Raw genomic sequence first — 26,364 nt, 5'->3', positions numbered from 1 at the left:
AAAGGACTGGTTGATTAACAACAATTATTTTTACTAGATGCTCCCCACAGAAGGAAGGGACCCGGCATAGGCAAATCATAATGCTACATTAGGATGTTCTTTTAGCAACTTGCCAAACAAAGTTTGAAGGACAATTGTCACTGGACTGGAAAAGGTCCTAAAAAGAGTGTTTAACCGGTTCCGGACTGTGCCAGTTGAAATCTACGCACTATTTGGGAGCTGTTATCCCTGTCAGGGAGTAGATTTCAACGTCCCTGCCGCTACCACAGATCATGCCGCTCTACCACCGCTGAAAATTCAACGTGTGTACAGCAGCCCCTAGGCCAGCGATCAGCCTAGGAGATTGCTTAGGCCGAGAGAACAGCAAAAAAATGTGTTAGCCTATTAACTAGCAAGGTCTCTGTACAGCCTCGGCCTCAGATCTCCACCAGATGATATGCCTCGTATGTGTGTACGAAGCTTCAGGCTGCAGCAATACTGCAATGGGAAATCTCCCAGCAGAGCACCCCCAGCAATGGAGTGAAGCATTTCTCCACTATCTGATGTCACGATTTGGACATCTACACACAATGCAATTTCTTATTAGATCTATCAAATAGATCAGTCTATCTGATGGAAATTGTACCGTATAGATGAGACTTAACTGTGCTCGCGCAGGGGCCCACAACAGACCGGTTGTTTGGATTGCGGACTCCACTGTGGTGCAATGGAGGGGACCGGGAGGAAGTCAAAGGAGCGAACCGACTGCAGTGGGATGGAGGAAGCCCCAGGTAAGTTAAAATTCTTGTGATAGCTTTGTCTCAAGTTTACTTTAAAGGGACACTATGGCGAAAAAATTTTACATTTTAAATATATGCAAACACAACACAAATAAGAAGTATGGTTTTTTCCAGAGCAAAATTAGCCATAAATTAATTTTCTCCTATTCTGCTGTTACAGTAGGTAGTAGAAATCTGACAGAAGTGACAGGTTTAGACACGCCCATCTCTTCATGGGGGATTCTCAGGGATTTATTTATTTTCAAAAGCACTTAGTGAATAGCAGTTGCTCTGTCCAACTGCCCAAAAAACTGTGTAGCGAGCAGGGAAGCTGGTCAGCATCATTGTTTAAATCATTTTTAGGCAATATCTTTATAAAGAATAAAAGCCTTGCCGAGAATCCCCGATGAAGAGACGGACTTGTCCAAAATCTGTCATTTCTGTCAGATTTCTACTACCTACTGTTAGGGACAGCAGCATAGGAGAAAAATAATTTATGGCTCATTTTACTCTGGAAAAAACGTACTTCTTATTTATGTTTTCACATATTTTACATTTTACAATTTTCGCCATAGTGCCCCTTTAACTGAAATCAAACAGCCAGAGCACAGGTTGATAAACTCCCTGCTCCCTGAGAAACAGTTGACACTGCGAAGGAAATTGTTTTTATTTCAGTGGTATTGTGCCACTTGTATTCCAATACATGAAATCAGAGGGATCTTTCAGACCATTAAAATTGGTAATTTCCAGTATGGACCTGAATATTTGTTATGGAAATTGAGTTCGCAGACATGTTTCAAAACTATTTCCAAATACATAGTGTCAATAATTGAAAATAAAGCTATCGATTCTATTTTCAGGTGGAATGATGGATTCTACAATGCCCTGTGTGACACAGCCTATAAGTCAAAGCCACCTAGTGGATACTTTCACTACAGTTTTTAAAAATGATTCTACAAAAGACAATTCTTCTGAGTGCTCAGTCGACGAAGAGTCCCTAAACGTTGCTTTAGTGGTTTTTTATTCTTTTATTTTTATTGGTGGCCTGCTGGGAAATGCTTTGGCCTTATACGTGTTCCTGTTTATACACAACAAAAGAAACTCTGTGCAAGTTTACCTACTGAACGCAGCCATAGCTGATCTACTATTGATTTTTTGTCTTCCATTCAAAATCCTGTACTATGTCACACACGAGTGGAAAATGGGAATTGTGTTCTGCAAAGTTGTTGGCAACTTATTCTACATGAATATGTACATAAGTATTGTCCTTTTGGGTCTCATCAGTATGGATCGCTATGTTAAAGTCAAGAAATCTCAGAGGCAGCGCAATATGTCAAGGAGGAAATGCAGTATTCAGATCTGTTGCTGCTTGTGGGCAGCTGCCATTTTGTCTGGCCTGTTCCTTATTGCAACACAGGCAACTAAGGAAGAGTCAAATGAATACATCTGCTTTCATTACACACACAGGAAAGATGCAATTTGGCAAGCAGCATTCAATTACTTTATAGTACTGATCTTCTGGATTGTGTTTATATTGCTGATCCTGTCATATGTGAAGATTGGCAAAAACCTTCGTAAGATTTCCAGGGAGAGAGCCTACCTACCAAATGCTGGAAAATATAATGTTACAGCTTATAAGTCATTCTTTGTACTCTTTGTTTTCACCCTGTGCTTTGTGCCATATCATACCTTTAGGATTGCTTATATTACAACACAGCTGCAAAACATTTCATGCTACTGGATTGAGAGAGTTCACAAAACAAATGAGATCATGTTGGTGTTTTCAGCTCTAAACAGCTGCTTGGACCCAGTCATGTACTTCCTTTTGTCTAGCAGTGTACGCAAGACAGTGTTTCGCCTGCTCTGCAGAGGCAGCAGAGATACAGGCAGAAGTGAAAGCAACACATCAGATCTCCATCATGGATATACTTTACCTGAAAGTGTGCCTAATGTGTACTCTCAAACTGCCACGCCTCTTAATCAAAAGAGAATTACAACCAAGCAAACTGAAAATATATAGATTACCAATATAATACTATGAGTTTGGGGCGAAAGGGGGCGGGTGCATCACTTGTCAATACACTAATACACTAAATTGTGCTCTAAAGGTGCCCATTAACGGTACAATTTTTTTCATCAGATGCGATCTTTCGACACAATTTGAATAATCGTAACTAATAGGAAGGCAATTAATTGTTCCCATTAATGTAATGATTTAAGATTTAATTTAACATTCCGATTCAATCATAAAATCCAACTTTCGGATCAATCTTTTTTCTTTTTCTGATCGACCAAAGAATCGTATCACATCGATTTGCACCACAAACGACGCAGTTGTATTTACAATTTAATCAAAAAAAGTGCATTGAAAGATCGGATCTGAAGGAAAAATTGTACCATTCATGGGCAACTTTAGCCAGATCAACCATTTTATAACATTTTTAAAGCAGTTGCAAAATACCATTGCAGATTATTACTTGGCGCATATAAGCAGGGCTGTGGAGTCGGAGTCGGAGTCGTGGAGTCGGGCAATTTTGGGTGCCTGGAGTCGGAAAAAAATGCACCGACTCCTAATGAATTTGTAACTGTAATTAAAATAGAAAATATGATAAAATGTTCTATTTCTCAGATAATAGTCATTAAAAATAATGTATAGATACAGTATATATACAGTAATAGCTGTGCTTAGTCTACAAAAATGAAATAAACCAATCAAAATTAGTTACTTGTGCTGCTTCAATAGAGCAGTCCCCGTATTTTTAAAGTCAGGTATACATATCTGATTGTGACTGTATATATGATGTGTACACAGGAATCTCTTATATACACTAAACAACATCTATGCTGTAAGTATAAAGCCTGATGTGTAGCCATGTCACTTAGGGCTTGTTTCCACTGTTGCGACGCGATTTCGGCCGCATTCCGACGCTTGTAAAAACGCATGCGGATGAGTTTCCGCATGCGTTTTTACCCGCGATTTCGCATGCGATTTTTAACCATGACACTGCCAGGGCTAAATAAAATTGAAAAAGGTGCGAAATCGCACGCGAAATCGCGGGTAAAAACGCATGTAACAAACGCATGCGTTTTTACTATTAAATACATTAGCGGCGATTCGCACGGATTCCCGACGCAGGCGAAATCGTTGGCTCTTTTGTGCGTTTTTTTCACGCTGAAAAAAACGCACCTCAACAACGCTACAGTGGAAACAGGCCCATCCACTTGCATTACATGTGCGGATCTGCATGCGTTGGACGCATGCAGATTCGCGATAGTGGGAACGAGCCCTAATAGAGATGGTCAACGAGATGGAAATAATTCTGCATTGATGCTGATTTATGCAAATGTATGCACTCCCTTTGCTGATGAAATCAAATAATTTGATAGGTTATTAAAATTTGGTTTGGTGACTACAAATTAAAGGGAAACTGAGACGGATGAAAAGTAAAGTTTTATACATACCTGGGGCTTCCTCCAGCCCCCTTCAGGCTAATCAGTCCCTCACTGTCTTCCACCACCCGGATCTTCTGCTATGAGTCCTGGTAATTCAGCCAGTCAGCGCAGTCCGGCCGCATGCCGCTCCCACAGCCAGGAACATTCTGCACCTGCGCAATAGTGCTGCACAGATGTAGTATGCTCCTGGCGGCGGAGTGTGTGCATGCGCACTACGCCTGACTGGCTCAAGTACCTGGACTCATAGCATAAGATCCAGGTGGTGGAGGAGGACAACGAGGGACTGATTATCCTGAAGGCGGCTGGAGGAAGCCCCACGTATGTATAAAACTTTAATTTCATCTGTCTCAGGTTTACTTTGTTACACAGTAGTACTATACTCTACATATGCACTCCCCACAGAGCTGCAGGGAATCCACTGAGAATGCTGTGCACATTGAACACAGAGGTGTTGTCTGTTTACAATCTCCTCATTCCCCTGCAGAGTACCTGCACATCATTCTTACATGTACCCACACTTACATTGCCTAGGGCCCGATAGATGTTCTTTGTTCCGGTTTGTACCTTTTACAAGTACTCTTACCAAGGACTAGTTTTAGTCTAAAGGGAATAAATATAGTAGTCTACATATCCTTCTCACTTCAGTTGTCTTGTAAAATTCCTAAGCGTTGGCAGTTAAGAGACGAATTTCATGTTACATACTTTTAAGCAACAAAATTGTAATATGCAAATTAGAGGAGTCGGAGTTGGAGGAATCCTAAACTGAGGAGTCGGAGTCGGTGGATTTTTGGACCGACTCCACAGCCCTGCATATAAGTAGAAGAAAAAAAAAAAAAGAATGCTCTTTCAATAGCCGCTTTCAGCAATCATTTTCAAGAAAGATTCTACTTTGCTGGCCCTTTTAATGTGTGCCGTTTACAATAAACGCCCTCCCAAACCAAACTACTACACAGACTTATGGCTCTTCCATATTGCTGAGTTTAGGGTGCAACGAATTCCATCTGGATAATGCGCAGCATGCAGAGCGTTACCAGACGATAATCGCGGTCTTAGTTGCAGAGCTAGCACAAGTCTATGGACTGTATGCTGCACTGTATTTGCCACATTGCAGTGGGAACCTGCAACTTTTGATCACGTTTGCATTGCGAACCAATTTTCCTGGATGCGCACGCAACGGTTACAGTGTGAAAGTAGCATTACCGTATCTCACTGAAGCCCCCACAAGAACACAAAAAGGCACAACACAAGGAAAGGAGGCTACAGCTGCTACAGGATACAAGTGCACTTAGAGAATATAAAGAATATCAGAACCAGAAAGTGGCACTAACATTTTGAATGTAACAGAAAGCGTAAGTGTGTTATTCTGCACAAACAGTATTTATAGGTCATCATAATACATACTGTTATTTTTCTATTTTATGCTAAATTTTGTACACAACTGGATATGTCCTACTCAAAAAGAAGTGAAATTTTAGCTGAATCCAGTAATTAAAATAACAGCTGTAGGAAGGCTGTTTTCTACTAAAAGTTATGCACACACACTAGATCAGGGACGTCAAATGGGCCTTCAGGGGCCGAGGTCCTCACACATTTTTGACACAGCTCAAATTAATTGATGGGTCTGAATCAGGAAAGGTGTGGTCCATTAGGTAGAACACATTCTTCTCTTTCTCAGTCCATCCTAAAACACTGGCATGGATCTGGCCCTCCAGGCCTGGAGTTCACACCTGTGCACTAGATGAAACTTGGCCAAGGCGATAACGACCGCCTCTGCCGAGAATCTAGCGCAGGCTTTCTCAAACAGGGTTCCTTGAGTACTCTGCAGGGGTTCCTTGGCATTTTCCCCCATCGTGTGGGGGGGGGGGGGGGGGAAGAAGTATAATAGAGCACACTATAATACTGTAACAAGAAGCACTAAGTTGAGGGGTCAGGAGACAGTATAATGCAGAAATGTGGAGCCGGAGTCGAGGAGTCAGTCGAGGAGTCGGGGCAATTTTGGGTACCCGGAGTCGTGGTTTCATAAACTGAGGAGTCGGAGTTGGAAGATTTTTGTACCGTCTCCACAGCCCTGGTATAAGGAGTGGCAGTGTAACAGGGGGTAGTGAAATAAACAGCCGCACATACTTTTAACCTCTTGTTGACTGCTCCACGCCAATTGGCGTGAGCAGTGCGGCAGTCTTAGCACCACTCCACGCCGGTTGGCGTGAATGGCTGCGGGAGGAGATAGCAGGGGATCACGCGCACCTATGTGCGTGCATCCCCGCTGGAATGACGGAGCTACGCTCAGCCTTCAGTCTCCCAGCGGCGATGGCTGCTCGGAGACTGTTAGACGACGAAACCGCCATCTAATAGGACTTACAGTGCTGCGATCTAAGGCAGTGTTGTACTGGGGACAGCCGTGTGACACAGCTGTATTCCTGGGGGACATCAGAGCGATCCGCTGTCATAGCTGAAGCCTATCACAGCCGAACGCTGTGATAGGCTGATGAGGGTAGGGATGTTAAAATAATTTTAAAAAAATGTAAATATAATTAAAATAAAATTTATAAAAATAAATAAACATTCCTGGGGGCGATCTGTCCTCACCGACAGAAAGCAGGGCGCTAATTACTTGTGTGCTGACTTGTACGGCCCTGCAGCGAGGCCTTAAAGCTGCAGTGGCCTATTTTGTAAAAAAATTGCCTTGTCACTAGGGGAGTTTAACACCGCGGCCCTTAAGTAGTTAAAGACCATGCCTCCTGCAAAAAAAAAAAAATGCAGGGGTTCCTCGAGATCTAAAAGTTATTTGCAGGGTTTCTCCAGGGTAGAAAGGTTTAGAAAGATTGATCTAGCGTATGCACAGCGGCCCCCATTGCCCCAAGATTCCTTGGCCAGATTAATCCCTCGCCCCCCTTTCCCAATGTGACACTCTCCTTGTGCACTGCTCCGCCAATTCTCCTCTTGCAGGATAGCGACCCATCTGTACAGCCATGGCCCTGAAATGTCAACTGGGGGATCTAGCCTGGTTGCGTGAAGCTGGCCCCCCTACAATTAGCACAAATTAAAATTTGATCATGCTTGGTTAGTGCTACATTTGTGCTGCACAAAAATTAATATTTGTGCTGCTTTCATTTTGTAGAGAATAGCACTTATTTCCAAAACAATACTATCAGCCAGCAACAACCTAAAAACATGAAACTGGTATGGGTGGGTAGTGCTGTGCACGTGCTCATGTGTGCTGTAAAAATAATCTTTCTAACTTTTAGGGCTTGTTTCCACTATTGCGTTGTGAAATCGATGCGGCAACATTCGCATGCGGATGCAAATTTCGCATGCGTGTGCATGCGAATTTTCATGCGAATTCGCATGGACGACGATGTATGCGAATTTAACCATGGTAATGCCGGTGTGCTTTTCCATTGATTTCATGCGAATTCGCATGAAAATTCGCATACCAAAACAGCATGCGAATTTCCTATTAAACACATTAGCGGCGATTCGCGTGCATTCCACTCGCAGGCGAATTCTGCGGCTCTTTTGTGCGTTTTTTCACTGCTGAAAAAACTGCACCTCAACAACGCTACAGTGGAAGCAGGCCCATCCACTAGCATTACATGTGCGAATCCGCATGCGTTGGACGCATGCAGATTCGCGATAGTGGAAACGAGCCCTTATAGTTTGAGATTTATTTATTTATTTTTTTTACAAAGGTCAAAAGTTCATTCAGCCCCCTACAACATCGCAAAGGCTGAGTGAGTCCAATGCTGGGCATACACTGCTCGTTTCTTCTCATCAATCGAGCCGCTGATGGCTCGATTTATAATTTCCGACACGTCCGATTGCCCGCCGGATCGATTCCGTGCTCGATACCGGCGGGCAGAACAATAGAAAAAATGAAGCGCTGATTAGAAAGCGCCCGCGGGCACAAGCGGGAATCGATCCGCGCACACGCGGACGAGCGGTGACGCGCTGGTTCGATACCGGAGCACTATCTAGCCGTGCATGCCCAGCATAAGCGAACTTTTGAACTTTATAAAAAACGTGAATATCAATACTATAGAAGATAGAAAAGATGATTTTTGCAGTACAAATGGGAATTTTTATTTGTGCTGACTGTAAGGGGGCCAGCGTCACGGAGGTATGAAGCCCTGATCCTTGTCAGGCGACATGCCCCGAACAAGTGTACAGTTAAAGGGCAAACAAGGTGAGCAGGGACATATATCTTTACTTACCTGGGGCTTCTTCCAGCCCCTGGGAGTCTTCTGGGTCCCTTGCCACAGCTCCTGTGTTCCCGCTGGCCACCAGATCCACCGGTGTTTCTGCGCATGTGTGGGAGGTATCTCCCTTGTTCCTGCTGGCTGCCCGACTGCAGCTGCACGTACTATGATGCAGGAACAGTACGCACCCGGTGACATGGATGCTTTTGCGAGCGCTCGCCCATATCCTGCACATGCGCAGAAGCGCCAACCTTACGGGCGGCCAGCGAGACAGCAGTGAACACCGGAGCAAGGAACTAGAAGACTCCTAGGGGCTGGAAGAAGCCAATTGTAAGTAAAAATACATGTCCTAGCTTACCTCGTTTGTCCTTTAAGATCTTCAGAAGAACACTGAAAATAATTAAAATGGCTAAGCCTAATGCCACAAGGTGGCACTTTAACTGCCATAATAAAAATTCTATGAAAACAGAACAAAATACATAACTTCGTTTTAAATAGGAAAAAATAAGACACGGATTCTAATCTTTTTAAACACAAGGGGTTTTAACCACAGAATGTTCTCCTTTTGGAGGCACTCATGAGTGGGGCAGAAAATGTTTTGGACTTTGGTAATAAATGAAGAAAAATCCATATGCAATTCACTTTTTCTCCTAAGTTTTCTCCTAGATTATATCACATTTTATAAATAAAATGCTCTTTAAAGGGAACCAGAGATGAACGTTTCACACAAAATAAACATATCAGTCCATAGTTTGTAAAGAATAAATGCTCTACCTGATAATTTCACTGCTCTGGTGTGCCTTTTTTAGTGTTTTATATTCATTATTGCTCCAGGAAAAATCCAATATGGCCACCGGCTCATATCCCTTCTGCTTCCTGGTTATGAGTTGTCCTGGATGTGCTGTGTATGCTATATGAGAAAGGCTGCTGCAGCCTTTCATCTGTGTGCTTTCATTTTGGTATGATGTGCAGCTGCCTGTAGGAAGTGTCTCTCATAGGAATGAAACTGCAGTCATCATTATCTATGCAGAGTGCACACAGAGCACACAGATCATATTGCAGCCACACTTATCTGTTTCAGAGATTCTCTCTCAGCAGCAGCAGACCCTCCGATGTCATCAGAGCTCTCAGTATGCAAAGCAGGAAAGCTGAGCCATAAAGGGGCAGGCTTGGGCTTGAAAAGACTCCACAGAAGAGTGACTCAGCTATAATGATTCCAGGTCAAACCTAGACTGAAGGCTCAGTCGGGGATTCTTATCACAGCTGATAACAGACTAATTAAGCAAATAAGAATGAAACTAAAAGCAGAGAAGGTGTTTACTGTCATGTTCCCACTGATAAATGTAGTAAGATACATGAAGGTGCTTTGTCTCTGGTTCTCTTTAAAGCGGTATAAAACCCTGACATAATATTCAATAAAAACATGTTTTCCTACGTTTTATATGCCATACGGTTATCATATTTGCATTTGTGCATAAGTATTATTATTATTATTATTATTTTTTAGAAATTACAAGTTCTCAAAAGTACAGTTTTCTGCTTTGAGAGCGGACTTTGCATTTTACTCATTACTGGTTTTATTCATTATGTATTGAAGGCAGAAATGCTTTGTGTGGCACATGTACTAAATAAGAGCCAGGGAAACCGGGGAATGATCTTTTATTGAGAAGAGTAATGCTGGGCATACACAGCTCGATTTTGCTGCTCGATTCTCCCGCTTGATCGACTCCCTGCTCGATTCCCTTACCTTCCGCTTGTTTTTCATATCTTTTTCCATTGTGTTCAATGCGGAATTGAGCGGCAAAACGATCGGGCCAGAGATCGTACATGTCAGAAATTATCAATCGAGCCATCTTAGTGGCTCAAAATCGAGCCGTGTATTCTCAGCATAAGAGTGATTTTTAACTTTTCGATTGCCTGGTTAGCATCCTTATTACTTGTTTACCAGATGAAAATAAAGAATTTATTTTTTATTTTATGCCTGGCAGTTACTCTTTAAAAACGCTATAACATGTCAATGCTACAAGTCATTTTGTAATTTAATCTAAATAATAAATTATCTTTCCATTTCAGTTTGCAGCCTGTTGTGAATTTCTTAAAGGACCACTATCGTGAAAAAGTAGGCAGTTAAAATCTGACAGAAGGTTTTGGGCCAGTCCAACTCCTCATGGGGGATTCTCAGGGTTTTCTTTGTTTTCAACAGCATTTCCTGAACAGCAGTTGCAAAGATTAACTGACAAAATAGTGTGCAAGTGAGTAGGGAGGCTGGCTGGTATCTTACCATTTTGGCAGTTAAACTGCTGTTCAGGAAAGGTTGTTGAAATCTAAGAAAAGCCTAAGAATCCCCCATGAGGAGATGGACTTGCCCAAAACCTGTCTGTTCTGTCAGATTTTAACTGCCTACTTTTTTCATGATAGTAGTCCTTTAAAGGGTCTTGACATTTAATAGGACCCTGACATGACATGTAAAACAATGAGAAACTAGTTAAATTATACGATTTACACTGTACTCTTCTCACTGTACTCTTTTTACCGCACATAAATTCAGAACTGGGAGTGCAATACTGAAATCAATTGGCACTTCTAATTCTCATGCCAACCCCCCTCCCCCAAATAAAACAGAATGCAGCTTTTATCGGATATTGCATCCAAATCCTCATTGAGGCACATTGGCATGACAGGGGATTTATATGCAAATTGCAGTACAGCTGAGCAATGCACAAAATGTAATGCAACTAATGCTAATTTACTAGCGTATGTATGAACAAAAATATAAGACAGATTTAAGGCCTTGAAGGGATTTGAGCACCATAAACGAAAAATTAATCTAACGAACCTCCCCCTAAGGTTGGTTCATAAAGGGCATTGAAATGGTGTGGGCTTTTGGGGAGGACAGCAAGCATTTACTTACCGTATTTTTCGGACTATAAGACGCACTTTTTCTCCCCCAAAAGTGGAGGGAAAAAGTCACTGTGTCTTATGGTTCGAATACAAGGAGTCCCCGACTTACGAACGCCCGCCGATACGAACCGCTGCTTCGCCGCAATGCCGGGGACTCCCTGTGCAGTCCCTATGTCCACTCTGTCACCCTGTACTTCGCCTGCCCCCTCCCCTGTAATTAGCAGCAGTATGTATAATCTGATCTCCCGGGGCTGTGTTGTTAGTGGCAGCCATGTATAACTGCCCCCTGCAGTGTAATTAGTGGTATCAGTATAATCCGCAGTATAGTTAGGCGCCCGCTTTGTAGTTAGTGGCAGCCATGTATTACCCAATAGTCCCGGGCCCGCAGTGTATTCGATCCATTAGCATATTCAATTGCCTCCCGCTGTGTGATTATCAGGCATGTCTCACCCGATCCTAAAAGTCTGCGCTGCTCAGAGACCTCTCCTATGCGTCATTCTTCCCCCTAGTGTCGGCTTTTCATGTCGCGTCATTACAAGTGGCCGGCACTAGGAGGAAGAATGATGCATAGGAGGGGTCTCTGAGCAGCATGGACTTTTAGGATCGGGTGAGACATGCCTGATAATCGCACAGCGGGAGGCAATTGAATATGCTAATGCGGCGAATACACTGCAGGCCCGGGACTATCAGGTAATACATGGCTGCCACTAACTACAAAGCGGGCGCCTAATTGGATTATACTGATACCACTAATTACACTGCGGGGGGCGGTTATACATGGCTGCCACTAACAACACAGCGTCGGGAGATCAGAGTATATATACACTGCTGCTAATTACACTGCGGGGGGTGGCGACAAGCTGAGGACACAGGGGCGACAAGCTGAGGACACAGGGGCGACAAGCTGAGGACACAGGGGCGACAAGCTGAGGACACAGGGGCGACAAGCTGAGAACACAGGGGCGACAAGCTGAGGACACAGGGGCGACAAGCTGAGGACACAGGGAGACAAACTTAGGACACAGGCTGAGGACACAGGGTGACAAGCAGAGGACACAACAGGACAAGCATAGCACACAGGAAGACAAGCAGAGGACACAGGAAGACAAGCAGAGGACATAGAAAGACAAGCATAGCACATGGGGGGGGGGGGGGGGCAAGCTGAGGACACAGCGAGACAAGCTGAGGACACGGGGACAAGCTGAGGACACAGGGGGACAAGCAGAGGACACAGGGCACAAACTGAGGAGGCTACAGGGGGACAGATGGGGACACAGGAAACAACAAGGGGGATAGGAAGAGGAAACAGGGAAGAGGTACAAGGGGGACACAAGTAGTACAAGAGGGCATTAATAATTGGGGTGAGTACATCCACAAGATGCCCCTGAACCATAGATGCACCAGGTTTAGAATATTTTTTTTCCCCCTGGTTTTTGCCCTCTAAACCTAGGTGCGTCTTATGGTCCGGAGCGTCTTATAGTCCGAAAAATACGGTACCTTCCATAGGCTGCTCCCTTGCGCCGCCCCCCTCCCCCCACTCACTTATACAAACCTATACAGTACCCGCAATCAGTGGTAGTCCTTCTGACTGCGGGTCCTGGTTATGAAGTCATTTAACCACGCAATGCATTAAACTTCAGGTTCTGCTCTGCTCATTCATACATTATTACCTGCTGACTCAATGGTATGGACCTTATGGTCCCTGTAATTTTTAATTGTTTTTATGGTCTGTTTTGTCTCTTATTGGCTGATTGTTCACAATAAAATTATGCTATTTTGACATTATAAAAGGAAAGTCTTGCTCTAGCAAAAATTAGGACAAACACTGCCTACTGTTTATACGAGGCTTCAGTCACCTCCACGTCTGTTGTTGCTAGCTATATATCCATACAGTAATAAAGAGGTTTCCGAGTAACAGAATAGGAAAGAGGAAGTAAATTATTTCAATATTAACAGTGGCTTCTCAGAAAAAGGAACATGATGCATAGAGCATACAAGTCTGTTAACTGTTAAGTTGGGAGGTTAAACAGAGATCTTGCTTTTCTGAAAAAAAAAAAAAAAAAAAAAATTAAAAAGTATGGAGTATCTTAAAGGTGATCCTGTGTCTCTGAGGGTAGGAACACACTAGGCAGAGTCTCATGAGTTTTCCCCTTTGTGCTGTGGAAAACGCATACGCGATTCTGCCTAGCGTGTACCCTAATACGTTTAGCCACAGCCCCTCAACAAGCATGCAAATCAGGTGCTCTGACTTAAGTCAGACTGGATTGGCTCCATGCTTGTTTCCAGGTTGTGATTCAGCCACCACTGCAGCCAAGGAGATCGGCAGGACTGACAAGCAACTTGTATTGCTTAAAAGTAAACATCTATATCCATCTCAGTTAAGGTTATCTTTAAAATGATATTGTGAGGCTTTCTAGGATTTGAAGGTCTAAACTAATGCCACTGCAAAGTTTAAAACGATGAACAATGGGGCGTGGCTAGCGGCCGTTCAAGATGGACGCATCCTAACTGAGCTCCGCACACCCCGACTGCATCAGAGCATAGCTAGCGACATCCAAGCCATCACATACCCCTCTTCCAAGACAATTCCCGGTCAGCAACTTTCTGGAGACTGATGGGTGGCAGAAAAGGCAGCCAGACGGAGGGATCCAGCACAACCTCCTCTCAGCAACCCCGCACGCGCCGCTCCAAGATGGCGGCGGGCACGAGCCAGAGGGAAGAAACAGACCGCCCGGACAGTGACTCGGAGGGAGGGAGTCAGTCCACCATCCACAGCACCCCGCAGGCTCGGAAGCAGAAGCGAGACCCCGCGTGCAAAACCCCGGCAAGCCTCTCAGCCCGAGACCAGGCGCTCCTGGACAACTTCAAGGTAATCCTGCAGAGAGAGCTGGAGGAGGCCACTGGTAAACTGGCTGCTCGCCTCTCTAAGGAAATTAATGACCTGGGGGCTAGGACCAATGAACTCGAGCGGCGAATGGATAATGCCGATATCGTACTAGACGACCATGAAAAAGGTTTAGAGGCAGTCCAGCTCCGCATGGAGGACTTTGAGAACAGGGCCCGCAGAGGCAATTTGCGAGTGCGTGGCCTCCCTGAAAGTATAGACGACCTCACCTCCACAGTAACGGCTCTCTTTCAAGAGCTGGTCCCTGCCATACCGATAGACCGGCTAGAATTTGATAGGATACACAGAGCTCTGGGCCCCATAAAACCACAAGGCCCCCCCAGGGATATAATCATGAAATTTACCTTCTACAAGACCAAAGAAGCTATATTACGGGCCGCCAGAGACAAATCAGACCTGGTTTTCCAGGGGCATCCCTATCAGATCTTCACTGATATAGCATCAGCTACCATCCAAAGGCGCCGCGAAATGAAGCCATATATCAAAGTTCTTCAAGCCCACAGCATCAAATATAGATGGGGCTTCCCCTTTAAGTTACTCTTCTCTTATAATAATCGGGACCATGCATTTACTAACCCCGAAGATGCACAGAAAAAGCTGGAACGTCTAAAGCTGGCTTTGCCTGCTTCCACATCTTGCCACAGCCCGGGGCCATCTAACTCACCACCCTCATGGGAAAAAAACAAATCGCAACGCCAGTCTAGGCTCCGCGACAAAGAGAAGCCCCCGCCAGCCACATCCTCAGATCCAGGCTGAAGGCCTGTCTCAAGATCACTTGTTTTCCTCTATTCCAGGCTCAACTCCATAGCCGGAATTCATTATCGAGACACTGTGATGATGAGACCTTTTCAAAGCGCCTTAGTGTTATAGCCACTGTTCAAGTTTGATTTTATTTTTATAAGTTGGACGCGACCTCGCTTTTCGGGGCCATATTTTCTGCAGGTCACTTTTATATATGTTTCCTCCTCTCAGGTTGGACTACGCTATAAATCGGATGAGCAGAGGCCTGGACTTCTCTACCCACGATCTTTCAGGTTTAATAGTAATATCAGGCCGGGGCCAAATAGACCGTGTGTTTCATAAGTTATATGTGTTTGGTGTTAACTATTGAATGTGGCTGTTACTAGCTATAGGTGTCGTTACCCTTGTTTTATTTAGTTATATCTCCTGTTAAAAGTCACTCCATGCAGTCGGGGTGGGCTCACCCCCTCCTAGCAAGCGAGTAATGGCGGTCACATGGTCGGACCACGATCCCGTGCAAATACAGCTTTCTTCCATGGTGCCTAGGGGGAGGGATTATAGATGGAGGTTGAATGACTCTCTCCTCACTAACCCTGACATCTCCTTAAAAATACATTCCTTCCTTACTGATTACCTGGACCTCAATACAGAGTCAGTAGATTCGGTAATAACCCTTTGGGAAGCCCTGAAGGTCACCATTAGAGGCAATATTACTAGCCTAGCCACCCATCTTAAAAAGCGCAAATCCCAAGACATTTTAGACTTAATTAATAAGCTAGAGGCGGCAGAGAAAGATTGGAAGGACAACCCCTCCTCCAATCATAAGATAGCTAGAGATGGACTGAGACTGAAATTGGATTCTTTATTAAGCGAAGAAGTGGAGAAGCAACTTAGGTGGCAAAAGAACACATATTATAGATGGGCTAATAAGCCACATACTTTATTAGCTAACAAACTAAAAAAGCGCAGATACAAGCCGCCTACCCTTAGGGTCAAAGGCCCCAATGGTCTTTCTACGGTCAATCCCTGTAAAATAGTCGATCTATTCCAGAATTTCCTCCAAAATCTATACAAATCGGCGGACAAGATAGATAACTCCCGGCTTGAGTCTTTTTTCTCCTCAGTCCATCTCCCTAAACCCCCAACTACTGCCATTGAAAACCTTAACGCTGATATATCTTTAGAAGAAGTCCTGCAGGCCATAAAAACGCTTTAAAGTGCTAAATCACCAGGCCCTGATGGGTACTCCCCCTTATTTTATAAAAAATTCGCTCCACTAATTGCCCCCCTACTGACTAAAATGTTTAACGACTACAAAAAAGGTAACCTCCCAGGAACCAGCTCTCTCCAGGCCAATATAGCTATGCTCCCTAAAACTGAGTCTGAACCCATCGAGATTAAGGACTTCCGTCCAATCTCGTTACTTAACGTGGATATTAAGCTCCTGAGCAAGATCCTAGCAACCCGTATTAATTGCTTCCTTCCCCAAATAATATACAAGGACCAAGTGGGGTTTGTCCCAGGTCGACAGGCGTCTGACGCGGTATACCGAGCAATTCAGGTAATTGAGAGCTTGAGAGACAGGAAAATCCCAGGTGTCTGTCTAAGTATAGACATATATAAAGCTTTTGATACTATCTCCTGGGATTACCTGTACTTCTTGCTCCAACGCTGGGGCTTCGGCGCCCCCTTTCAGGCTTGGCTCCGGGCCCTATACTCAAAGCCCACAGCTCAAGTATATTACGCAGGATTCTCCTCACCCGGCTTCTCAATAAACAGGGGAACCCGGCAAGGGTGTCCCCTTTCACCCATATTGTTCATTCTGGCCATGGAGCCCCTAGCGCAGATAATACGTAGTACAGACAAGGTACAAGGTTTTGAATTAGCAGGGTCTCAGCACAAATTAAATCTCTTTGCTGACGACCTTTTGCTTTTTCTCTCCAGCCCCAGGTCCTCTATCCCCGCCCTATTGGCCATCATGGACAAATTTGCACGGGTTTCGGGCCTGACCATCAACCCTCATAAATCCCTTTTAATGAATATCACTTTGGAGTTGGGGGAGTGGGACTTGCTGAGCAAAGAGGTCCCATTCCAGCTATCTACTAGTAAGCTACCATATCTAGGAATAACCTTAACTCCGGACTATAACTCACTATTTCAGGCGAACTATTATACTCTGGCCAGGCAAGTTTCACAATACATCACCCAATGGTCCTCTATGCAGTTATCGTGGCTTGGCCGTGTCAACTCTGTAAAAATGACTTTATTGCCTAAAATACTGTATTTATTTAGGTTACTCCCGGTATGGATCCCCCCCCATTTCTTGAGACTCTTACAATCCAGGATTAATAAATTTATATGGGGGACCTCCAGGCCAAGAGTACCAAGAGCTACTTTATATGTTCCCAAGCACTCTGGAGGGCTGGGGTTCCCGAACTTACGGGCCTACTACCAGGCAGCACAAATTACCCCTCTGGTGAGCTTATATAGAGGCCCTGAAATGCCTCAATGGTCCCTCTTTGATATAGTAGCAGTAGCCCCACAATCAGTCCAATGCCCTATCTGGCTTCCTCTTATGAGCAAAGTCCTTAGACACTGTCTCCGAGTTTGGGATACCTTTAAGTATTCCAAGAAACTCCTATCTCCCACCCTTCCACTACTCCCCATCGTGGACAACCCACTATTCCCCCCAGCACTGGAAAGCCCAGCTTCTTTCACGTGGTGGGTGTCGAAGCAACTACTTCTAGTTCACCATTTAACTAAAGATGCAAAGATAGTTAGTTGGAACTATTTACAAGAAAAATATCAGATCCCAGGGTCAGAGTACTTCAGGTATCTTCAATTGAGGCACTGGGTCCAGTCATTACTTGCAAATGCCCCAGATGCAGACCTCCCACTCTCAATATTCGAGTTAGCCTGCCTACGTAACCCAGGGGGTAGAGGCCTGATTGGCAGACTATACCCTTTTCTCGTAGACCCTGGCCCATCCTTTAAGCATCCTTATATTATAAAATGGGAACTAGACTTACGGGGGACAAGACCGAATGAGGAATGGGCCAGGGCCTGGAGAAACACATTCCATATTTCAATCAATCTAGGCCTAGTCGAGTCATCTCTGAAAGTTATGATGAGGTGGTACTGGGTCCCCTCAAGACTGGCCCACCTGGGAGGTAATAGCTCGTGCTTTAGAGGCTGCCAGTCCCCGGGGGACCTCCTCCACACCTTTTGGACTTGCTCCATGCTCTCTCGCTTTTGGTCCAAAGTCTATAGGCTGCTGCAAGCGGTCTTCCATAAGCAAATCCACAGGGACCCGTGGTCAGCGTTACTCCATTTTCCCTTTTGACCTTCTCACCAAATCCCAAGGGACCCTAGCCTTCTTTATATTTGTAGCAGCCAAGCAAACCATTGCCAGGGCGTGGAAGAAGCAACTTGTCCCTTTCGAGGAGGTGAAAACCAGAGTCTCTAATTTTATGATCCAGGAACAATTAGCAGGAATCCTTCTTGACAAAAGGGACAAGGTTGACAAAATTTGGGATCCCTGGAAAACTTACCTTACCATCACTGGTCACAACTAACCCCTCTTCAGGTAATCTACTATAACAAGACAACTGTCTCTAGGGCTGTGGCGGGCCACCACTCCCCCCCATCCCCCCCTCCCCCCCTTGAAGGCTATCCCTTCTTTCCTTCTCTCTCTCTTCTCTCTCTTTATGTTCGTCCTAACTATATCTGGATCCTCCTTAAGAGGAACCGAGGTTAGATATATAGAAGGTAAGAGCCACTGTCCTTTAGAAGGCATGCTGGCCACTCTGGGCTAGCAGGTCCGGCGAGTTGCAACGGGAGCCTGATCTCTCCCAGTTTTTTTCCAGCAGGCAGCCCATCTTGATTCCAGAACTTTATGCTGTATGTGACATGTGCATAAAAAGTTGTTATATAAGAATCATTATGTGCTGCTAATAGGGACATGATACTCCCTTGTATGTTATAAGCTGTTTTTCTTTGAAAACATCAATAAAACTATTTGAAAGAAAAACGATGAACAATGAGATGCAAATAACGTAATATTGAGGATTCCCTCTCTATTGAGGGAAGCATCAAAATTACGTTAATTCCAAATTGCATTTTATGCTACGTACACACTTGCGATAACTATCGTTTGCAAGGAACGATAGTTACCAGACGAACGATATTGGAAAGATTGGAATGCAACGATGGGATGCAGCCATCATCATCATACACATTTTAACGATCGTTCTCGCAGAAAAGAACGATCAGAAGGATATGTTGCGTACATATTTACCGTATATACTCGCATACAAGCCGAATTTTTGACCCCCAAAAAGTGGGTCAAAAGTTGGGGGGTCGGCTTGTATGCGAGTCTGGTGCTGGTGGTCCGAGCCCCCCGCACTAACCCCCCGCCCCCCACTACTGCTGCAATTACCTTGCGCGGCGCCGCTTCTTCTATTCCCCTCCTGTCTGGCTCCGTAATTCACTGCAGCGCTCTTCACGGCGGCTGCAGTAGAGAGAGCGGTTCCCATAGCAACCGCCGCTACAGGAAGCCGCGCTCTCCGCTGCTTCCTGTCTGATCACAGCAGCCGCCGTGAAGAGTGCTGCTGTCCTACATGGCCGGAGAGGAGGGGAATAGAAGAAGCGGCGCCTGCTAAGGTAAAAGCAGCGGCGGCCGCGGGGGAGAGGGGAGGCGGGGGGCACTATAATAGCTATACTGGGGCACTATAATAGCTATACTGGGGCACTATACTAGCTATACTGGGGCACTATACTAGCGATACTGGGGCACTATACTAGCGATACTGGGGCACTATACTAGCGATACTGGGGCACTATACTAGCTATACTGGGGCACTATACTAGCTATACTGGGGCACTATACTAGCTATACTGGGGCACTATACTAGCGATACTGGGGCACTATACTAGCGATACTGGGGCACTATACTAGCGATACTGGGGCACTATACTAGCGATACTGGGGCACTATACTAGCGATACTGGGGCACTATACTAGCGATACTGGGGCACTATACTAGCGATACTGGGGCACTATACTAGCGATACTGGGGCACTATACTAGCTATACTGGGCACTATACTAGCTATACTGGGCACTATACTAGCTGTACTGGGCACTATACTAGCTGTACTGGGCCACTATACTAGCTATACTGGGCACTATACTAGCGATACTGGGCACTATACTAGCGATACTGGGCACTATACTAGCGATACTGGGCACTATACTAGCGATACTGGGACACACTAGGGGAATAAGGCGGCCAGCATTTCCTACCCCCAGCTTATATGGGGGTCAATCATTTTTTACTGTTTTTTTAAGTCAAAGTGGGGGGGGGGGGGGGTCGGCTTATATTCGCGTCGGCTTATATGCGAGTATATGCGGTATATAAAATTTAAAAAAAAAAAACTCTGACATGGAGTTACAATAGATACAAATATATGATTGTTTACTTGAAAACAAAGTTTAATTGAAATGAGCAATGTAACAATCTTTACGGCCGCGCTACAAAGGAAGTACTGAAGCTGGGCAGAATTCAACGCAGGCGCATTGGCCCTTGTAACGATCGTTCTCGGCCGATGTCTGTACACACTATAGTTTTGTAACGATTGTCGGTAGATACGATCCATCAGGTTGGATATTTCCATCTTCCCGATGTCGTTCGTGTTAATGATCGTTTGGTAAAGTTCTTTCCCCCATTGTCGGCGGAACGATAGTTAATTAGCTGTTTCAAACGACCGTAGTCGCCAGTGTGTACGCAGCATAAGTGTAGAAAGGCCAAATTAACTTCTTGACAATTTTGATTTGCCTAGTTGAAAGCTGCATAAAATCTGCATGCAAGATAGAATTCCTCTGTATCTCACTGATTAAACAGTAGGCAGAACAAGGTCATCCCATACTAGGGATGGTCAAGGAGCAAATCATTCAGAGTTAATGCAGGGTTATGCAAATTTTGTTAGCAAATTCAGCCAAGGGGGCATTCAATTGGTCCATTATTGGCCATTTTCAAGCTGTATTAATTTGCATGCAAAATTTGCAAGATCATGCAGCAACACAGGATTATTGGAATTTTATTAATCATCCCTAGGGGTTACTATACCCACTACTGATGTCTCTGACCTGACTGCTTCTGGTCTGCTTCCATTTTTAACTTTTTCCAAAAGTGGAATTCAAGTGGAATTCAAAGTGAGTGAGAAAATAAGCAGCTTGAAATGCATAATGGCAAAAGTAACTTATTTGTTTGGTCGTGATGCAGGGTCTCTTTTACCTCTTAATTACCAGCCGCCGTTTATAAATGGCGCACGGCTGCCAGCTGCAGCGCCGTTTATAAACGGCGGCTGGTTTCCGTGGCCGCCTGCCCCTGCTGCCGCTAGTATCCCATGGGACCCAACAATATACTGTAACCGGGTCCTGTGGGTCGTGTCAGAGTGGCAAATCGCCACACATGATCACAGTAACCATGTGATCACTGCGATCATAGCGTGTTGCTGCCCCCTGTTTGCAAGTAATGATCAGATCATATCTAGCTACTGTATAAAACAAAACAGAATAAAAAAAAAACCTTTAAAATAAAAACACAGTTTAAACCGCTCTGCTACAGAGTGCCATTTTTAAACTGCGCCGAACGCTGTGATAGGCTGATGGGGGGATGGATGTTAAAATAATTTTTTTTTAAAAATTTTAATTTTATTAAAATAACATTTATAAAAAATGAATAAACATTACGGGGGGCGATCTGACCTCACCAACAGAAAGCTCTGTTGGTGGGAAAAAAGAGGGGGGCTAATCACTTGTGTGCTGACTTGTACGGCCCTGCAGTGAGGCCTTAAAGCTGCAGTGGCCTATTTTGTAAAAAATTGCCTCGTCACTAGGGGTGTTTAACACCGCGGCCTTTAAGTGGTTAAAGACCATGCCCCCCCCAAAAAAAAAAAAAATGTAGGGGTTCCTTGAGATCCAAAAGTTCTTTGCAGGGTTTCTCCAGGGTAGAAAGGGTTTAGAAAAAATGATCTAGCGTATGCACAGCGCCCCCCATTGCCCCAAGATTCCTTGGCCAGATTAATCCCACGCCCCCCTTTCCCAATGTGACACTCTCCTTGTGCACTGCTCCGCCAATTCTCCTCCTGCAGGATAGCGACCCATCTGTACAGCCTTGGCCCTGAAATGTCGACTGGGGGATCTAGCCCGACTTCGTGAAGCTGGCCCCCTACAATCAGCACAAATTAAAATTCGATCAAGCTTGGTTAGTGCTACATTTGTGCCCATTTGTGCTGCACAAAATTAATATTTGTGCTGCTTTCATTTTGTAGAGAATAGCACTTATTTCCAAAAAAATACCATCAGCCAGCCAGCAAAAACCTAAAAACATGAAACTGGTATGGGTGGGTAGTGCTGTGCATGCGCGCTGCAAAAATCTTTAACTTTTATAATTGAGATATTCACTTTTTTTTTTACAAAAAAAGGTCAAAAGTTCACTCAGCCCCCCTACAACATCGCAAAGGACTCCGCATGTCAGAAATGATCAATCGAGCCATCTTAATGGCTCAAAATCGAGCCGTGTATTCTCAGCATAAGAGTGATTTTTAACTTTTCGATTGCCTGGTTAGCATCCTTATTACTTGTTTACCGGATGAAAATAAAGAATTTATTTTTTATTTTATGCCTAGCAGTTACTCTTTAAAAACGCCATAGCATGTCAATGCTACAAGTCATTTTGTAATTTAATCTAAATAAATTATCTTTCCATTTCAGTTTGCAGCCTGTTGTGAATTTCTTAAAGGACCACTATCGTGAAAAAGTAGGCAGTTAAAATCTGACAGAAGGTTTTGGGCCAGTCCAACTCCTCATGGGGGATTCTCAGGGTTTTCTTTGTTTTCAACAGCATTTCCTGAACAGCAGTTGCAAAGTTTAACTGACAAAATAGTGTGCAAGTGAGTAGGGAGGCTGGCTGGTATCTTACCTTTTTGGCAGTTAAACTGCTGTTCAGGAAATGTTGTAGAAATCTAAGAAAAGCATAAGAAATCCCCATGAGGAGATGGACTGGCCCAAAACCTGTCTGTTCTGTCAGATTTTAACTTCCTACTTTTTTATGATAGTAGTCCTTTACAGCGCCTTGACATTTAATAGGACCCTGACATGACATGTAACAACGAGAAACTAGTTAAATTATACGATTTACACTGTACTCTTTTTACCGCACATAAATTCAGAACTGGGAGTGTAATACTGAAATGAATTGGCACTTCTAATTCTCATGCCGATCCCCCTCCTTCAAATAAAAAAAAAAAACAAAAAACAGAATGCAGCTTTTATCGGATATTGCATCCAAATCCTCATTGAGGCACATTGGCATGACAGGGGATTTATATGCAAATTGCAGTACAGCTGAGCAATGCACAAAATGTAATGCAACTAATGCTAATTTACTAGCGTATGTATGAACAAAAGTATAAGACAGATTTAAGGCCTTGAAGGGATTTGAGCACCATAAACGAAAAATCTAACGAACCTCCCCCTAAGGTTGGTTCATAAATGGCATTGAAATGGTGTGGGCTTTTGGGGAGGACAGCAAGCATTTACTTACCTTGCAGAGGCTGCTCCCTTGCGCCGCCCCCCCCCCCTCCCCCCACTCACTTATACAAACCTATACAGTACCCGCAGTCAGTGGTAGTCCTGACTGCGGGTCCTGGTTATGAAGTTATTTAACCACGCAATGCATTAAAGTTCGGGTTCTGCTCTGCTCATTCTAACATTATTACCTGCTGACTCAATGGTATGGACCTTATGGTCCCTGTAATTTTTAATAGTTTTTATGGTATGTTTTGTCTCTTATTGGCTGATTGTTCACAATAAAATTATGCTATTTTGACATTATAAAAGGAAAGTCTTGCTCTAGCAAAAATTAGGACAAACACTGCCTACTGTTTATACGAGGCTTCAGTCACCTCCAAGTCTGTTGTTGCTAGGTATATACCATATTTTCCGCCATATAAGACGCTCCGGAATATAAGACGCACCCAAATTTAGAGGGCAAAAACCAGGAAAAAAAAAAACACTAAACCTGGTGCATCCATGTTCCAGGAGTGTTTTGTACATGTGTGCTCCTGTGTACCTCATGTCTTCTCCTGTGTGCCCCATCTGTCCTGCTGTATGCCCCATGTGTTTTTTTATGTGTCCAGTGTGCCCCTTCTCCCCATGTGTACCCTGTCTGCCTGTCTCCCCCATGTGTACCCTGTCTGCCTGTCTCCCTCTGTGTCCTGTTTCCCCTATGTGTCCTGACTGCCCCTTCTCCCCATGTGTCCTCCTGTGTCCGTCTCCCCATGTGTCCTCCTGTGTCCGTCTCCCCATGTGTCCTCCTGTGTCCGTCTCCCCATGTGTCCTCCTGTCTCCCTCTCCCCATGTGTCCTCCCTCTCCCCATGTGTCCTCCCTCTCCCCATGTGTCCTCCCTCTCCCCATGTGTCCTCCCTCTCCCCATGTGTCCTCCCTCTCCCCATGTGTCCTCCCTCTCCCCATGTGTCCTCCCTCTCCCCATGTGTCCTCCCTCTCCCCATGTGTCCTCCCTCTCCCCATGTGTCCTCCCTCTCCCCATGTGTCCTCCCTCTCCCCATGTGTCCTCCTGTCTCCCTCTCCCCATGTGTCCTCCTGTGTCAGTCTGTGTCCTCTCCCTATGTGTCCTCCTGTGTCAGTCTCCCCATGTGTCCTCCTGTGTCCCTCTCCCCATCAGTCCTGTTTCCCCCATGTGGCCTGTGCATGGCTCCCCTGCGTGCTTAAGTTCTCCCCCTCTAACTTACTCCTGCCCCCTCCATGTGTGCGTCTTATACGGCGGAAAATACGGTATACACATACCCATACAGTAATAAAGAGGTTTCCAAGTAACAGAATAGGAAAGAGGAAGTACATTATTTCAATATTAACACAGTGGCTTCTCAGAAAAAGGAACATGATGCATAGAGCACACAAGTCTGTTAACTGTTAAGATGGGAGGTTAAACAGAGATCTTGCTTTTCTGAAGGAAAAAAAAAAAAAAAAAAAAAAAAAAGGTATGGAGTATCTTAAAAGGTGATCCTGTGTCTCTGAGGGTAGGAACACACTAGGCAGAATGTCATATGAGTTTTCCCCTTCGTGCTGTGGAAAACGCATACGTGATTCTGCCTAGTGTGTACCCTAATACTTTTAGCCACAGCCCCTCAAGCATGCAGATCAGGTGCTCAGACTGAACTGGCTGCATGCTTGTTTCCAGGTTGTGGTTCAGCCACCACTGCAGCCAAAGAGATCCGCAGGACTGACAAGCAACTTGTATTGCTTAAAAGTAAACATCTATATCCATCTTAGTTAAGGTTCCCTTTAAAATGATATTGTGAGGCTTTCCAGAATTTGAAGGTCTAAACTAATGCCACTGCAAAGTTTAAACACGATGAACAATGAAATGCAAATAACGTAATATTGAGGATTCCCTCTCTATTGAGGGAAGCATCAATATTACGTTAGTTCCAAATGGCATTTAAGTGTATGAAGCCCAAATTAACTATAGTTTTGTAACGATTGTCGGTAGATACGATCCATCAGGTTGGATATTTCCATCTTCCCGATGTCGTTCGTGTTAATGATCGTTTGGTAAAGTTCTTTCCCCCATTGTCGGCGGAACGATAGTTAATTAGCTGCTTCAAACGACCGTAGTCGCCAGTGTGTACGCAGCATAAGTGTAGAAAGGCCAAATTAACTTCTTGACAATTTTGATTTGCCTAGTTGAAAGCTGCATAAAATCTGCATGCAAGATAGAGTTCCTCTGTATCTCACTGATTAAACAGTAGGCAGAACAAAGTCATTCCATAGTAGGGATGGTCAAAAAGCAAACCATTCAGAGTAAATGCAGGGTTATGAAAATTCCAAGGGGGCATTCAATTGGTCCATGATTGGTCATTTTCAAGCTGTATTTGCATGCAAAATTTGCAAGATCATGCAGCAACACAGGATTATTGGAATTTGATTAATCATCCCTAGGGGTTACTATACCCACTACTGATGTCTCTGACCTGACTGCTTCTGGTCTGCTTCCATTTTTTTTTTCTTCTCCAAAAGTGGAATTCACGGAGGATGAGAAAATAAGCAGTTTGAAATGCATAATGGCAAAAGTAACTTATTTGTTTGGTCGTGATGCAGGGTCTCTTTTACCTCTTAATTACCAGCCGCCGTTTATAAATGGCGCACGGCTGTCAGTCGCAGCGCTGTTTATAAATGGCGGCTGGTTTCCGTGGCTGCCTGCCTTCGCTGCCGCTAGTATCCCATGGGACCCAACAATATACTGTAACCGGGTCCTGTGGGTCGTGTCAGAGTGGCAAATCGCCACTCAAGTCACATGATCACAGTAACCATGTGATCACTGCG

At 44.5% G+C, this 26,364-nt stretch overlaps 2 protein-coding genes across 19 annotated transcripts in view; one reads left to right on the top strand and one right to left on the bottom strand.

The window, feature by feature from the left end:
- The window catches only part of GPR34 (G protein-coupled receptor 34), a 4,260-nt gene extending 1,323 nt beyond the window's left edge, over window positions 1-2,937 (top strand). The window contains exons 1-2 of one of the 2 annotated variants that reach the window (XM_068269831.1): window positions 724-770; window positions 1,619-2,937. In XM_068269831.1, coding sequence (XP_068125932.1) covers window positions 755-770; window positions 1,619-2,778 — 1,176 coding nt within the window. In that variant the 5' untranslated portion in view covers window positions 724-754 and the 3' untranslated portion in view covers window positions 2,779-2,937. Of the gene's footprint in view, window positions 1-723; window positions 771-1,618 lie in introns of those variants that run through there. The other variant, XM_068269832.1, reaches the window with a different exon arrangement.
- CASK (calcium/calmodulin dependent serine protein kinase) overlaps window positions 1-26,364 on the bottom strand; it is a 461,253-nt gene that overhangs the window by 306,160 nt on the left and 128,729 nt on the right. The window lies entirely within an intron of this gene.

This window comes from Hyperolius riggenbachi, chromosome 2, assembly GCF_040937935.1.
Source record: "Hyperolius riggenbachi isolate aHypRig1 chromosome 2, aHypRig1.pri, whole genome shotgun sequence".
NCBI classification, from domain to species: Eukaryota; Metazoa; Chordata; class Amphibia; order Anura; family Hyperoliidae; genus Hyperolius; species Hyperolius riggenbachi.
The sequence above is the reverse complement of the archived record's forward strand: the minus strand, read 5'-3'. Positions and strand labels throughout refer to the sequence as shown.